General features: G+C 47.2%; 1 protein-coding gene across 2 annotated transcripts in view; it reads right to left on the bottom strand.

Moving 5' to 3' along the window:
• Positions 1–889: 889 nt before the first annotated feature.
• Positions 890–16,089, bottom strand: part of LOC119971809 (polypeptide N-acetylgalactosaminyltransferase 18-like) — a 400,070-nt gene continuing 384,870 nt past the window's right edge. For both annotated transcript variants that reach the window (XM_038807980.1, XM_038807981.1), the window contains one exon: positions 890–1,690. In XM_038807980.1, the coding sequence (XP_038663908.1) occupies positions 1,561–1,690 (130 nt within the window). In that variant the 3' untranslated portion in view covers positions 890–1,560. The remainder of the gene's footprint in view (positions 1,691–16,089) is intronic.

Below are 16,089 nucleotides of genomic sequence, written 5' to 3'. Positions count from 1 at the left end.
GATTAGTGTTGGGCTGGCTAGTGTGGGGGTCAGGTGGTGAGTGAAGGTGGTTGGTGTGGGGGTCAGGTGGTGAATGGGGGGGTGGTCAGTGGAGCATCATGGAGGGAGCTGTCGTCAAGCGTAGGATGATAGTCAAAGGGGGGGAAGGTTGGGTGAATAATCCAGTGGTTTCACGGTAGTGGAGGCTGGGGAGGTGTAGACAGGGTATTGCCGGGAAGGGGGAGGTGGCCTGGGAAGGAGGGAGTTATTCAGGGAGGTAGTCAAGGAATCTATTGGGTGAGTTGGAGGGGGAGGGGTGTATGTGGGTACGGAGGGGTTGTCAGGCTGGGCCAGTAGAACTGTTCCCTGGATATTAGAAGTGTTTTTTTTAAATTTAGAGTACTCATTTATTTTTTTTCCAATTCAGGGGCAATTCAGCGTGGCCAATCCACCTACCTTGTATATCTTCGGGTTGTGAGGGTGAGACCCATGCAGACACGGGGGGAACGTGCAAACTCCACACGGACAGTGACCCGGGGCCAGGACCGAACCCAGGTCCTCAGTGCTGTGAGGCAGCAGTGCTAACCACTATGCCATCGTGCCGCCCTATAAGTGGCTTTAATTCTTCAAATTTTCTCTGAGTAACTATCGCTGTAAGACCACCAGACTCATCCCAAGTTTGTGATTTAATTTGGAGCTTTGTAGGGTATGCATCATAAGAACATAAGAACTAGGAGCAGGAGTAGGCCATCTGGCCCCTCGAGCCTGCTCCGCCATTCAATGAGATCATGGCTGATCTTTTGTGGACTCAGCTCCACTTTCTGGCCCGAACACCATAACCCTTAATCCCTTTATTCTTCAAAAAACTATCTATTTTTATCTTAAAAACATGTAACGAAAGAGCCTCAGCTGCTTCACTGGGCAAGGAATTCCATAGATTCACAACCCTTTGGGTGAAGAAGCTCCTCCTAAACTCAGTCCTAAATCTACTTCCCCTTATTTTGAGGCTATGTCCCCTAGTTCTGCTTTCACCCATGGGAATCGCAGGGCAATTGGTCAAGGGAAGTCCGAAAGTCTGGACTTCCTGGACAGTTACCATCCCAATTCTTACAGGGAGACATCTGGGGTGGAGAGGGGGCAGTGTCCCTGTGTATCTTTTTCGTTAACTCCCCCTGGGTATGACACTCCACAGCTTAGGTGTTACCGGCCTAGATATCACTGATTGGACGAATGGGTTCTTTCCTCAAACCATTTGCTCACCTCCATTATAGCATATGTTTTACATCATAACATTGTAACAAGCCAGCCATTGTAAATATAGTACATCTGTCATGTGTCTATTTTCATATGGAAAATATTTAGTTATTTTGACTCTAGTTTCATCCTTCCTGACAAACAGCTCCTGGTAAATCATGTACAACTTCATCCTCTATTGCAAAAAAAAAATCCTCTTCACCCACACACAAATCTGAGGCACAAAAGATAATTACAGCAGGACTTTGCAAAACGTGCTACACAGTAGCACAGAAAGAGCAAGGATGGGATGGTAGGGGGCGGAGGTTCACTGAGACGTGATCTTCTTTAAGACATTAGAGATGGTCCATCGCTGGCCAGTACACTTCTGAAGTAAAAGTTGGAACCCAAACTCATTCTCGGGACTTCCTTGAAGCTCCAGGCACCTCTTTGATTTTCTGTTCTGTATCGAACCACCCTAAGAAACATAAACAAGATGAAAACAGTATGGCCTCAAAATTCAATCGCGCAATATGAATGCTTGAGCATCTGATATTAGGGAGGGTGGGGCAGATGGTAATTGCAGGAAGCTGGTGTCCTGACATATTGGTGAAAAAGCAACAACCTATATTTACATAGTGCCTTTAACGTAATGAAACATCCCAAGATGCTTCCCGGGAGAATTCTAAAACTAAAAATGACACTCAGCCACATAAGGAGATAATGGGCTGCATTATCATCCTTCAGGTGGGTAGTGAGAGTCAGGAAAAGTTTCAGCAAAGAATACATAATGAGACTTGCCTGAGGGCCCCAAAATCCATTAGCTTGCTGAAACACCTGGGGCTGGATTCTCCACCTCGCCGTGCCACATTTCTGCCCCGACCCGCCGGCGGGATTCTCCATTACACCGACCGATCAATGGGGTTTCCCATTGTGGGGCAACCCCAGGCCATCAGGAAACCCCCGGGTGCCGGCAAAAGGGAGAATCCCGCCGGCGGAGAATCCCGCCCCGAGTTCTAGAGAAAACACTGCTTGATTTACAGCTCTGGCTCTCTGATCTATACTGTCAATTTCACGTTATTTACTCTAGGTTAAGTGCTTTCAAGTTGGGTGGCTGCTTTTCACACAGATTTAGGGGGAACATTTTATATGATTTATCTCGAGAAAGGTTGTGACAACTAAAGGATCTAAAAAACCGAGAAGAATACGTGGCAAAAAGTTGCGAGCACTAGTCCGCCTGAGAGCTTGGGTTTGGCGCAGAGTTCTGTGGGAGGAAAGATGGGGGAGCAAGCTCGCTGGGTGGGGCCTGCACTGATTACAGTGGACAAGCTGGCTGAGGTGATGGCGGTGGAGCTGGAGTGGCAGTTCGTCAAACATTTCGACAGGCATCGGAAGGAGATGGTGGCCTCGCTCAAGGAGTTGGTGGATGATACGCTGGCCCCGATAAAGGAGGCTCTGGGAAAGACGTTGACGGCGGTGCGGGAGGTGTTGAAAGCATTGTCGCGGCACAGTAACCAGCTCACCCCGATGGGTGAGGGGCTACGGAGGGTGGAGGAGCAACAAAGGGCTGAGAGCCAAAGTCAAGGACCTGGAGGACAGATCACGGTGGCAGAATCTGCAGATTGGATAGAGCTCAGTGTTCGCTCCAGCCATAGCCGAAGGATGGTACTGTTACTGGTGGGGGATGCTTGAGGATTCAGGAGTGCGGGGGGGTCTTTTCCAGAGAAAATGATGCAAGGGTCCAGCTGGCTTCTGTTAAGAAAGGAGAAGGACCCGGGGGAGTGTGGGTCGTTCTAACCGATTTCATGGAACACTGTGTCCTTGTAAACTGATGATTGTCTTTTGTATGTGACGGACCCAATCCCACAATTGGTGATATCATGGGGCTGTTGAAGCATTTTGGGACTTTTTCAGGGTACAAATTGAATTGGGATAAAAGTGAGTGTTTTCTGGCCACTGTGCCAGGGAGGGGAGGGCAATCTGCGATGCTGTCATTCCGTTTAATGAGTTCTTATTTGTGGTATTTGGGGTTGTAGGAAGCTTGGGTTTGGGCCCGGCTTCGTAATTTGAATCATGCGGGCTTGGTGAGTAGGGTCAAGCCCGAGATACAGAGGTGGGATAGTCTCCCTCTGTCCTTGGCAGGTATATTTCAGTCGGTGAAGATGATCGTTTTACCATAATTTCTGTTTTTGTTCCAGTGTTTGCCGTTTTTTCTGCTGAAATTCTTCTTTGGGGGAATTGAGAGATTGATTTTGTCCTTTATCTGGGCGGGTAAAGTAGCTAGGATTCAGAAGATTGTCCTTCAGAAGGACCGGCAGTCAGGGGGCTTGGCGTTGCCGAGCTTGATATATTATTACTGGTAGGAGAATGCAAAGTTTCTCGGGATCCTGAGACTGTATGGAGTCGGGTTCATGTAGGGGGTAGGCATTGAGGGCATTAGTGACGGTCTCGCTTCCATTTTCTCCAAGGAAATATTCAGCACACCCTGTGGTGGTCTCCACACTGAAGATATGGAGACAATTTCGGCAGCACTTTAGATCAGGGCAGTATCAAAGCTGGCACCGATTTGTACGAACCATTATGTTAGAGCCAGAGAGGATGGACGTCAGATTTAGGGGGTGGGAGGAGGAAGGAGGTGGAAGGAATGAGGGATTTGTTTTTGGAGGGGTGATTTGCGAGCTTGGAGTCGTCGGAAAAATTTGGGCTTTCGCAGTTGGATCTACATGTTCGCCATATTGTGAAAAAGATCTTTCCGACATTCCCTGTGGTGCCGCTGTACTCGTTGCTGGAAAGGGATGGAGGAGGGGAGGAATCGAGGATTTATGGAAGGATTATGGCGGTGGACACAGTAACTGTGGAGGGGTTAAGGCTGAGTGGGAGGTGTTGGAGTTGGAGGACAGGGCTTGGTGCGAGGCCTTGCGGAGGGTGAATGCTATGTCTTGTGGGTTTAGTCTGAACGTTGTGGGAGGTGTCTGGCTAACTGTGCGCACATACTCTGGTTGTGTCCTAAGCTCATGAGGTTCTGGGTCTCCTTATTTAGCTCCATGTCAGCAATTCTGCAAATTGAACAGGAGCCCTATCCCTTCGGGGCCATATTTGGGGTGTCAGACCTGCCGGAGCTACAGGCAGGGGAGGAGGCTGAAGTTCTGGCCTTCGCCTCGCTGATTGCTGAAGGCGAGTAATAATAATAATAATCACTTATTGTCACAAGTAGGTTTCAATGAAGATACTGTGAAAAGCCCCCAGTCGCCATATTCCGGCGCCTGTTTGGGGAGGCCGGTACGGGAATTGAACCCGCGCTGCTGGCCTTGTTCTGCATTCCAAGCCAGCTGTTTAGCCCACTGTGCTAAACCAGCCCCTAGCATGCTAAACCAGTACCTCGGGTATTGATGGGATGAAGGTCAGCTTCGCTGCCCAGTGCCTCAGTATGGTTGGGAGACCTTGGGCGGGATTCTCCGACCCCCGCCATGTCGGAGAATCGCCGGGGAGGCAGCGTGAATCCCGCCCCCGCCAGCTGCCCAATTCTCCGGCACCGGGGATTTGGTGGGGGCAGGTATTGTGCCACGCTGGTCGGCTGCCGCTGGCAGTGCCCCCCCCCCCCCACCCCTTCTCCGGCCCACGATGGGCTGAGTTGCCACCCGTTTTCGGCCGGGTCCCGCTGGCGTAAATTAGAGTAGGTACTTATCGGCGGACCTGGTGGCGCGGGCGGCCTCCAGGGTCCTGGGGGGGTGCGGGGGATCTTGCCCCGGGCGATGCCCCCAAGGTGGCCTGGCCCGCGATCGGGGCCCACCGATCCGCGGATGGGTCTGTGCCGTGGTATTCCTCCGCGTCGGCTGTTGTGGCCCTCCGCGATGGCCGACGCGGAGAAGATACCCCTTGCGCATGCGCTGGGATGATGGTAGTACACGCTGGCGCTCCCACGCATGCGCCAACTCGCAGCGGTCAGCGGAGGCCCTTCAGCACCGGTTGGTGTGGCGCCAAGCCCCTTCCCTGCCGGCAGGCGCGGTGCAAACCACTCCGGGGCCGGCCTAGCCCCTGAAGGTGCCGGAGTGGTTCACGCCACTCCTCCGCGCCGGGACCCCCCACCCCACCGGGGAGAATCCCGACCCTTGAATCACTATTTTTTATTACGGGGCAAATAAGCGTGGCCAGTCCACCTTCCCTACACATCTTTGGTTTGTGGGGGTGAGGCCCACGCGGACACGGGGAGAGTGTGCAAACTCCATACGGTCAGAACCCGGGTCCTCGGCACCGTGAGGCAGCAGTGATAACCACTTTGCTGCCGTGCTGCCTGGCTGGAGGATCTTTTGGAGTCTTTATACTTCGAGAAAATCAAGTACACCGTGAGGGGAGCAATTGAGGGGTTCTACCAGAGATGGCACCCGCTTATTCTGTACTTTAAAGAGCAGGTTACCGTGAGTTGCTGGGTAGCGGGGTAGGGGGAGGAGGGAGTTTGGCAGGGGACTTTTTGTTTGCAGGGCGTTTGGGGAGGGGGGGATGGTTTTGAGTTGCTCGGTTATTGTTTTATTGTTATGTGTAAAATTGAAAATGTTGAATAAAAATATATTTTTTACAAGTCTGGAAGGCTGTGATGTGTCTACTCGGAAGACGAGGTGCTATTCCTACAGTTTGCACTGGGCTTCACTGGAACACTGCAGGAGGCCAAGGACAGGCATGTGGACATGAGAGCAGGATTGTGAGTTGAAATGGCAAGCGACAGGAAAGTCTAGCACCTGCTTACGGACGGACTGAAGGTGTTCTGCAAAGCGCCACCCAGTCTATGTTTAGTCTCTCCAATGTAGAGTAGGCCGCATTGGGAGCAGTGAATGCAATTGAAGGAGGTGCACGTGAAGTGCTGCCTCACTTGAAAAGAGTGTTTAAGCCCTGGGATGGTGAGCAGGAAGGAGGTAAAGGGACAGGTGTTACACCTTCTGTGACTGCATGGGAAGGCGCCAAGCAAAGAGGGTGGAGAGTTGGGGGTGCTGGAGGAGTGGACCAGGTTATTTCAAAGGGAATGGTCCCTGTGGAATGCTGACAGGGGGAAGTGAGGGGAAGATGTGTTTGGTGGTGGAATCCTGCTGGAGATGATGGAACTGGCGAAAGATGCTCCTTTGAATGCTGAGGCTGGTGGAGTGAAAAATGAGGACAAGATGGACCCTGGTTCTGGGAGGGAGAAGAAGTGGTGAGAAGAGAGGTTCAGGAGATGAGTCGGACACGGTTGAGAGCCCTGTCAACCAGTGGCTGAGAAACCACGATTAAGGAAGGAGCCAGACAAGTCAGCAACATCACTTTGGAAAGTGGAATCATCGGAACAGATGAAGTGATGGAAATGAGAAAATGGGATGGCGTCCTTATCGGATGTGGGTTGTGAAGAGTGGTAGTCAAGATAGCTGTGGGAGTCAGCAGGCTTGTGGACAGTTTGTCGCCAGAAATGGGATTATTACATAATCAAAGACTTGTGTTGAAGGTAAAAATAAACCCTTTACATTTTATTGGAACATCCCTCTGCCATATTGTTATGGAGATGGGCTTTGGGGTTAGGAGCTTCCATTGTTTTAATTTATTGTGGGTGTTTCTCACAGAAAGTAGTTGCAGGTTTGTTCTGGTGTAGGCTGCAGCTGAGAGTCGAGGAAGCAAAAGGAGATAAATATTAGTCAGGCCTATAACTTAAGCAGAGAAAATACTAACGGAAATGGCAGCTTAAGCTCATCTGCAATTTGTAATAGGGGAACGAAGCTGGAAGATTTGCCTGGCTTGAACCTAGAGGAAACAACTCGCAACCTCTACCACCTAGAAGGACAAGGAACAAATGCAAAGGAACATCACCGCCTTAAGCAATCCTGGCTTGGAACATAACGCCATTCCTTCACTGCTGTTGGGTCAAAATCATGAAACTCACTTCCTAATAGCACTTCTTTATAAAGCCTGCAGTATCAACACCACAGGGAGTGCAATGGTTCAAGAAGGTGGTCAAGGGCAATTAGGAGCATGCAATAAATGCGAGCCTCGTTAGCGACGCCCACATCATGAGGAACAATTTTATAATCAGTAAAAGACCTTGTGGCAGAAAGCAGTCAGCAGGCTCAGCTTGGAAGACTATTAGAAATCAGTTTTATATCTGCCAGCAGCCAGAACAAGGAGCATAAGAGCCAGCGCCACATCACAGGAAGGACGTTATTGCTCTGGAGTGCAGGTGAGGTTTATAAGAATGTTGCCAGGGCTCAAAAAGTGTAGCTACGAGGAGAGATCGTGTAGGTTGGGGTTATTTTCCTTGGAACAAAGAAGGCTGAGGGGTGACTTAATTGAGGTCTACAAAATTATGAGGGAAAGAGACAGGATAAAATTATTGCCCCTGGTGTAGAATTCTAGAACCAGGGGACATAGATTCAAGATAAGTGGCAGAAGATGTAGAGGGGTCATAAAGAAAAACTTTTTTATGCAGAGAGTAGTGGCAGTCTGGAATTTGCTGCCCAAGTTGGTGGTGGAGGCAGAGACCCTGACCACTTTTAAAATGTACCTGGAATTGGCACCTTACTTGCTGTAAGGTGCAGGATTATGGACCAGGTGCAGGAAGGTGGGATTAGGAAGGGAACCTGGGTGTCCTTGGCGTTCTAGGACTGGCATGGACAAGATGGGCCAAATGGCCTCCTTCTGTGCTGTAACTTTTCTATTATTCTATGACTGGGAATCAGGGTGTTCCAGATCTGGAGTCACAATGCAGGAAGTGCTAAACAGGAAAATAGCCACACCTGCCTGGTAAAACCAATCAAAGCGATTGGCAATGGAAGCCCTGCAGAGAGAGAAAGAGATCTGGGAGCTTAAGTTCCTGTGGTAGCGTGGCCCCTTTAAGGGGCGATCCTTCGCCGGCCACCTGACCTGCTCGGAGCCTATGATGGAATGTGCGAACCTGAGCCTATCAGGTGCCATGGCACTGATCCGGAACTGTGGGTTTATCAGCATAAGCCTGGGGGGTCAAAGGAATTAATTCAGTGTTGGAGTTGTGTTGATAGCACAATTGCTTCACAGCTCCAGGGTCCCAAGTTCGATTCCTGGCTTGGGTCACTGTCTGTGCGGAGTCTGCACATCCTCCCCGTGTGTGCGTGGGTTTCCTCCGGGTGCTCCGGTTTCCTCCCACAGTCCAAAGATGTGCAGGTTAGGTGGTTTGGCCATGATAAATTGCCCTTAGTGTCCAAAATTGTCCTTAGTGTTGGGTGGGATTACTGGGTTATGGGGATAGGGTGGAGGTGTTGACCTCGGGTAGGGGGCTCTTTCCAAGAGCCGGTGCAGACTCGATGGGCCGAGTGACCTCCTTCTGCACTGTAAATTCTATGATAAAACTCTTTCTTTGTTAAATAAATCACCATTGTGATTTAACACTGCCTGGACGTATTACCACAGGCTACAACAGTGCCAGATTGAGAACATGAGGTGAAATTAAAGTGGACTCCGGAGGTATAACATGAGCTGGTCAGAGAAGAAATGGAAGAACCTTAAATTTCTTGGGGGAGGTGATAGCACAGTGGTATTGTCATTGGATTAGGAATCCAGAGACCCAGTGTACTGTTCTAGGGAATCGGGTTTGAATCCCACCAAGGCATGTGGCGAAATGTTGATCCAATAAAAAATAATCTGGAATTAAAAATCTAATGATGATCGCAAAACCATTGTTGGAAAACCCCATCTGGTTCACTCATGGGAAGGAAATCTGCCATCCTCACCTGGTCTGGCCTACATGTGACTCCAGAACCACAGCAATGTGACTAACTCTTAAATGCCCTCTGAAATGGCCAAGCAAGCCAGCCAGTTCAAGGGTAATTCGGGATGGGTTATAATTGCTGGCCCAGCCAACGGCACCCACATCCCACCTACTCTGCACATTTTTGGGTTGTGGGGGTGAAACCCATGCAGACACGGGGAGAATGTGCAAACTCCACACGGACAGTGATCCAGAGCCGGGATCGAACCTGGGACCTCAGCGCCGTGAGGCAGCTGTGCTAACCACTAGGCCACCGTGCTGCCCTGTTGTTTATCCTTACTGATTGTGGTCTATGGGTCAAGACGTTGAGGATCCAGTTGCAGAGGGAGGAGCCAAGTCCCATAGTTTGGCTGGGATTATGGTGTTGAAGGCGGAGCTGTAGTCAATGAATAGGAGTCTGACGTAGGAATCTTGGTGTCAAGATACTCCAGGGATGAATGTAGGGCCAGGGAGATGGCGTCAACTATGGACTGGTTCTAGAGGTATGCGAATTGCAGTGGATCAAGGCATTCTGGGAGTATGGAGTTGATGTGACACATGACTAATCTCTTGAAGAATTTCATAATGATAGGTATCAAGGCCACCGGATGGTAGTCGTTGAGGCACGTTGCCTGGTTCTTCTTTCCAGTATGATGGTGGTCTTCTTGAAACAGGTGGGAACCTTGGAACTGAGTAGGGAGAGGTTGACGATGTTCACGAACACACCCACCAGTTGGTCCATGTAGGATCTGAGTGCACGACTAGGGACTCCGTTGCTTTCCGCGGGTTCACTTTATGAAGGCCGACCTGGTTTCGGAAGCTGTAACAGTAGGAATGGGTTCATCCGAGACTGCTGGGACTGTTGACAACATTTTGATGTTTTCCTGCTCGAACCGAGCATAGAGTTCATCGTGGAGGGGTGCGCTGCTGCCAGAGATTCTACACGACTTTGCTTTGTAGCCCGTTAAGTTGTTTAAGCCTTGCCACAACCAACGAGAGTCCATTAAACTGGTGCTTTCCTGCATCAACATGTTAAGTAGTTGAGTTCATCACCTTGTCCATTATTCATTATCTGTGGCCACTTAAATTCAGTGATTGACAAAAACACCAGGCAATCAATTGCATCATTCAATTATTTAAAAAGTCAATAGTCTGACCTTTATTATCTTTTCAAGTTGGCATGAACATCGGGCAGCACTGTAGCATAGTGGTTAGCACAGTTACTTCACAACTCCAGGGTCCCAGATTCGATTCCCGGCTTGGGTCACTGTCTGTGCGGAGTCTGCACGTTCTCCCTGTGTGTGCGTGGGTTTCCTCCGGGTGCTCCAGTTTCCTCCCACAGTCCAAAGATGTGCAGATTAGGTGGATTGGCCATTCTAAATTGCCCTTAGTGTCCAAAAAGGTTAGGTTGGATTACGGGGATAAAGGGGATAGGGTGGAGGTGTGGGCCTTAAGTAGGGTGCAGACTCAATGGGCTGAATGGCCTCCTTCTGCACTGTAAATTCTATGATAATTCTATGATAAATGAGTACTGGATTGCATTCCAATTGAATTTAGAAGGTTAAAGACCAGCTAAAGAGCCTAGTCTCTAATATAATTTAAAACAAAACAAAATAACCATTCCTTCAACTAGACCATCTATTTCAACCTCGATAACATCATCTATACGTGGGTTAATGTGATTGTGTGCAATGTCTCTTTAAGAACCCAGTCATGTGACATGTGTAACATCATTGGCTACTTCGCGGGCTTAGTCTAGAACCAGCCTTTGTACAGTGAAGACCTATTTAATAAACCTCTGCTAATGTTGCGCTCAACCCACGTGCATCTGCAATCTATTTATTTTGTACTGGTAGTCCATACAACAGTTTACAAAAAAAAAAACTATCGGAGACGAGCGGATCAGAAAATAAAAAATATTTTCAGAAGGAAGAGTAAAAGCCGAACTTCGATGGTCAGAACTTCAAAGGTTGATGTAGAAGAATTGAACTGCTTCAACAGAACAAATCGATCAAGCAGATTAACATAAGGTCAGAAATTGCACCTGGCATTGGAACCGGTAAGATTATTGGCGCAAAGATTCAAAGGAAGGGCCCGTACCGATTTTAAAACAGCACTCTGAGGAGCTCAGGCTGCAGAGCTCACCATGTAAAGACATGGAAGTAGAGCAGGGCAGAGAACAAAAGATTTGTGTAGCTTGCGATGCGAGTTAAAGCTGTTACAAATTGGTAATTCAACTGTAATTATTTAACTAGACCATTAATTTAAGAGTTGTTGGGACAGCATTCCAATACCGTTAAAAATCCCGCTGCCTGGGGAAAGCAGGCAGCATAATCAAAGATCCCTCCCACCCAGCCTACTCACTCTTCCAACTTCTCCCATCGGGCAGGAGATACAAAAGTCTGAGAACACGCACGAACAGACTCAAAAACAGCTTCTTCCCCGCTGTTACCAGACTCCTAAACAACCCTCTTATGGACTGACCTGATTAACACTACACCCCATGTATGCTTCACCTAATGCTGATGTTTATGTAGTTACATTGTGTACCTTCTGTTGCCCTATTATATATTTTCTTTTATTTCCTTTTCTTTTCATCTACTTAATGATCTGTTGAGCTGCTCGCAGAAAAATACTTTTCACTGTACCTTGATACACGTGACAATAAACAAATCCAATCCAAATGGCGGGAAATTTTGGCGCAATGGGCTCATTTGATGAAGACTCAGAACTGGAAAGATTCCATTATTATATCCTAGCCAATACGATTTCGGAAGACATTAAGGTCCCTGTATTCCTAAGCACACTGGAAGCAAAACTTTCAGTTCGTCAAGAAGCTTGCTTGAACCCAAGAAACCCAGGGATAAGATGTATCAAGAATTGGTTAAATATTAAAATATCAGAAGACCATTATTCACCAAAGCCCGTTAATTATCGTGGAGAGGTTGCTAAGGAGGCTTCTCAGCTCAGAACAAGCACCAGGATCAATAAACTGGCTGCCGCCCAGAAAGGTTTTACCCAGCAACAGGCATATCATCGCTGTGCAAAAACGAGCCATTCGTTGGCTGATTGCTGGAGCAAGGACAGCCCATGTAAAAATTGTGGCAGAATTAGTCTCACAGCAAGAGTAAAACAACTTCTCCACAGATGGACGCGGAAGACACAGAACTCATCTAAAAGGAAGAAACAAAAATAATTCAACTCCGAAAACTCACAACGTGGAAGAAAAGAACAACAACCACAGTGAAGCTGTAGCAATTCATTCTGATGAAGAAATGAACCTGTCAGCCCAGGGTGGTCCACATCATTTCTGGGTAGTCCCAAAACTGAATAGACAACCTGTCAAAATGGAGGTCGATATGGAGGCTGCTGTCTCCCTAATTCCTGAGACCATCTATGAATGGAAACTGCCTTTGAAACCAGCAGATGTGCCTCTGAGAGGTTACAGTCAAAGTTGAACTAAGTGGTCAAACTGTAAAGCTACCAAACCATGTGGTCCAAGGTAGTTTTCCAGCTCACTTTGGCCGCTCTTGACTGGAAAGGGTTGAACTGAACTGGAGTGCTGTAGACAACTTAATTGATTCAAAGTCGGACTTCAAGACCATCATGGAAAAATGTAGCAGTGTTTTTGATGACACACTGGCCCCTGAATGGAGTACTGAGTGTTCCTGAAGATTAAAGAAAATAGCCAGGTGGAATGTCTTAAAGCTAGAGCTGACCCCATGATATATGTCCGAAGGTTGAATCTGATCTACTGAGACTTGTGGAAACAGGAGTCTTAGAACCGGTCACTGCTCGTGAATGGGCAACCCCTATTGTACCTGTCATGAAGCATGATGATACAATTCAGTATCTGCAGAAATTTTAAGATAACAATTAAGTCAGTTCTGTGCTCTGATCAATACCCACTATCATTGATTAAACATTTGTTTGCAGGCCTAGCAGAAGGACAGAAGTCCAGCAAGATTGACCTATGGCAGGCCAGCCAGTAAATGAAGGGGGCAGCTGTACCTTAACACCTGCTCACAAATCTCACTCACAAAGGCCCATTCTGATACAAGAGATTACCCTTTAGAAAAACATCAACTTAATTTCAGAGATCAATTGACCAGATCCTTAGTGGCTTACAGGCCATTTCAGCCATTCCTGCCGTTAATCAACTACTATGGAAAATTCATCCAGAATCTGGCAGCCCTATTGAAGCGTTATACACCTTGTTGTGCGCAAAACAGGCATGGCAGTGAACATCTAAATACGAAAAAGCTCATCAATCAGCAAAAGAAGCCCGGAAGAAGTCAGGAGTGTTGGTACAGTTCAATCCAAGGTTACCGTTATAACTATCCTGTGATGCTTCACCGTATAGTGTTGGAGTGGTGGCGACACATATACTACCCTCAGGGGAAGACAGACCAGTAGCTTTTGCATCTCGTACATTAACAAGTGCAGAATCTAACTAAGCTCAGTTGGAGAAGGAGGCATTGACTATCATATTTAGTGTATGGAAATGTTACCAATATCTGAATGGCTGTCACTTCACATTGTTGACAGACCTCAGGCCCTTAACAGCTGTATTTGGGCCACATAAAGGATCCCTTCATTGGCTGCAAGTAGAATCCAAAGATGGTCTTTAATACTCTGCACATCCCTACGAGATCTAATACCATCAGTCAGTAAATCATGCCAATGCGGATGCATTATCATGTCTGCCTTTACCAGCTGCCCAGATACCACCTAGTTACGATAACATTTTATACTGTTCACAGACTGAGAATGTTTCAGTCACTACAGCTCAAGTCCAAAGGCCTACCAGAAATGATCCTGTGATGGGGAAGGTATTGGAAATGGTATTAAACAGGAGGATAGCAGGAAAACATCCTGAATTAAAATCATACATTTCCAGGAGACTTGATTTAACAGCACAGGACACATGTCTGTTGTCGGGGCTGAGAGTAATTATTCCTCCAAATTTGCAACAAAATATAGTGGGACAACTACATGAAGGATATCCAGGTACAGTTTGAAAGAAGGATTTAGCACATAGCTACTTTTGGTGGCCAGGAATTTATGCCCAGATAGAAGAAAAAGCAAGACTTTGCCAGTCATGTGCGTGGGTAAGGGTCGCACCACCATTGTATCCATGGGAGTGGCCTGAAATACCATGGCAACGTCTGCACATTGACTTTGCTGGTCCATTCGAGGGCACATGTTCATGGTTGTTGTGGTGGCCTGAGGTGGTCCTAATCACTGCGAAACAAACCATTGAGAGATCTTTGAGATTCGGAAAACCAGAACAGATCATGTGCGACGATGGACCACAGTTTACAGCCCAAGAATTCAAAGACTACTTAAAGATGTGTGAAGTTCAACATATAAAGTCGGCACCTTACCACCCATCCAAGAATGGTTTAGCTGAAAGGTTTGTCCAGTCCATGAAGCAGGAACTGGAAGCTTCCAAGAACCAAGGTTCACTTCATCGCCGTGTGAACAAGATTTTAGCAACATACCGAAATACAACACATGCAACTACACAAAGATCACCAGTTTTGTTCTTGGTGAAAAATAAGTCGAGGATTACCTTTGATTTATTCTTACCAGAGGCGGCATCTGCCATAGTAGAGCAAAACCAACAGTCACAGATCTTGAGGCGAGAAGGTAACTCAAGAAAGTGCTTGTTTCAACAAGGCAAATAAGTGTTAGCGGGCAGCTACAGGACTAGTGAGATATGCGTGCTGGTGACGGTATTGGCTCAGACTGGTCCCATATCCTACACGGTTCAAATGACCGATGTGAGGAGATGCCATGCACATCAATTATTGTCAACACGTGTTAGTGTACCAGTGCCAGCACAATCTCAAGAGGTAATGGTCTCCATTCCATCTGACTATGTAACATCTAGTTCATCTACAGAAGAAGAGATTGCATCAGAGGTACCTGCTACTACAAGTCTTCCATCAGAAAAAGAGATTGTAATGTCTTCCAGCTAGATAAATCTATTGGAGAACCTGAAAATACATCCAAGGTCGAGAAGAACAAAGTCCCGGAAATGAGCAACCAGGCAACCAGTGTGAAATAGACATTCACATGATTGTCTATCTTAACAACTGTATTGTTACAATGTAATATTTGATGCCTGAACTTGTATATATATGTAAATGATGATGTTAAAATACTAGTTATTAGTTGTGTTGAACAATAGAATTAAAGAGGGAGGGATGTTACATATATGTGGGTTATTGTAGATGCGTGCAATGTCTCTTTAAGAATGGCATCATGTGACAAAAGTGGCATCATTGGCTACATTATGAGTTTTTGTCCTGAGTCTAGTACCAGTCTTTATACAGTGAAGACCTAGTTAATAAACCTCTGCTGATGTTGCGCTCAACCCACACGCAGTCTATTTCTTTTGTACTGTTAGTCTAAAGATACAACATTATCTATCTCAATCCCTGCCTCAGCTGTTCTGCTGCTGAAATCCTCATCAACATCATTGTTACCGTTATACTCGATTATTCCAACATTCCTGGCTGGTTTGTCATATTCTACCATTTGTAACCTTGAGGTCCAGACCACCAGACACGCTTGTGGCTCGCCAACTTATTTTGGCCAAATGCCCAGCATCGCCTTATTTTAAAACTCTCACCCCTGTTTTCAAATACTTGTCCCTCTCATGTCCCTATCTCTGCAACACAGCCAGCTCTACAACCCTTTGGGATCCCTGCACTCCTCCATTTCTAGCTTTTTGAGCATCCCCGAATTTAATTGCTCCACCTCTGATGACCATCAATACCATCATAAACAGTGAAGTTTGAGACTAAAGTCTAGAAACTCGTATAGGCTGGTTTTAGGCTCTGTATGAGTAGTTGAAGACAGAAACCTGAGGATCAGGTGTAAATATTTGTTTTTCATGCCTCATTTAAAGACTAGTGGAGGTGGCGGGGTGGAGGGGGGGGGGGGGGGGGGGGGGGGGGGTTTGGTGTGGACCAACCCCAAGACATGGGCATAAAGAACTTGTAATTATAGAGACCCAAGCCGATGTTGAAAGCTTTGAGTAATTACTTCCTGGAAGTAAGTCCCATGCGGGATATTACTCTGCTTTGTGATATAAGAAAGAGGGAAGCTCAGCACAGTAAGATCCCATAGGT

This window comes from Scyliorhinus canicula, chromosome 9 (genome assembly GCF_902713615.1).
Source record: "Scyliorhinus canicula chromosome 9, sScyCan1.1, whole genome shotgun sequence".
NCBI lineage: Eukaryota > Metazoa > Chordata > Chondrichthyes > Carcharhiniformes > Scyliorhinidae > Scyliorhinus > Scyliorhinus canicula.
The sequence above is the reverse complement of the archived record's forward strand: the minus strand, read 5'-3'. Positions and strand labels throughout refer to the sequence as shown.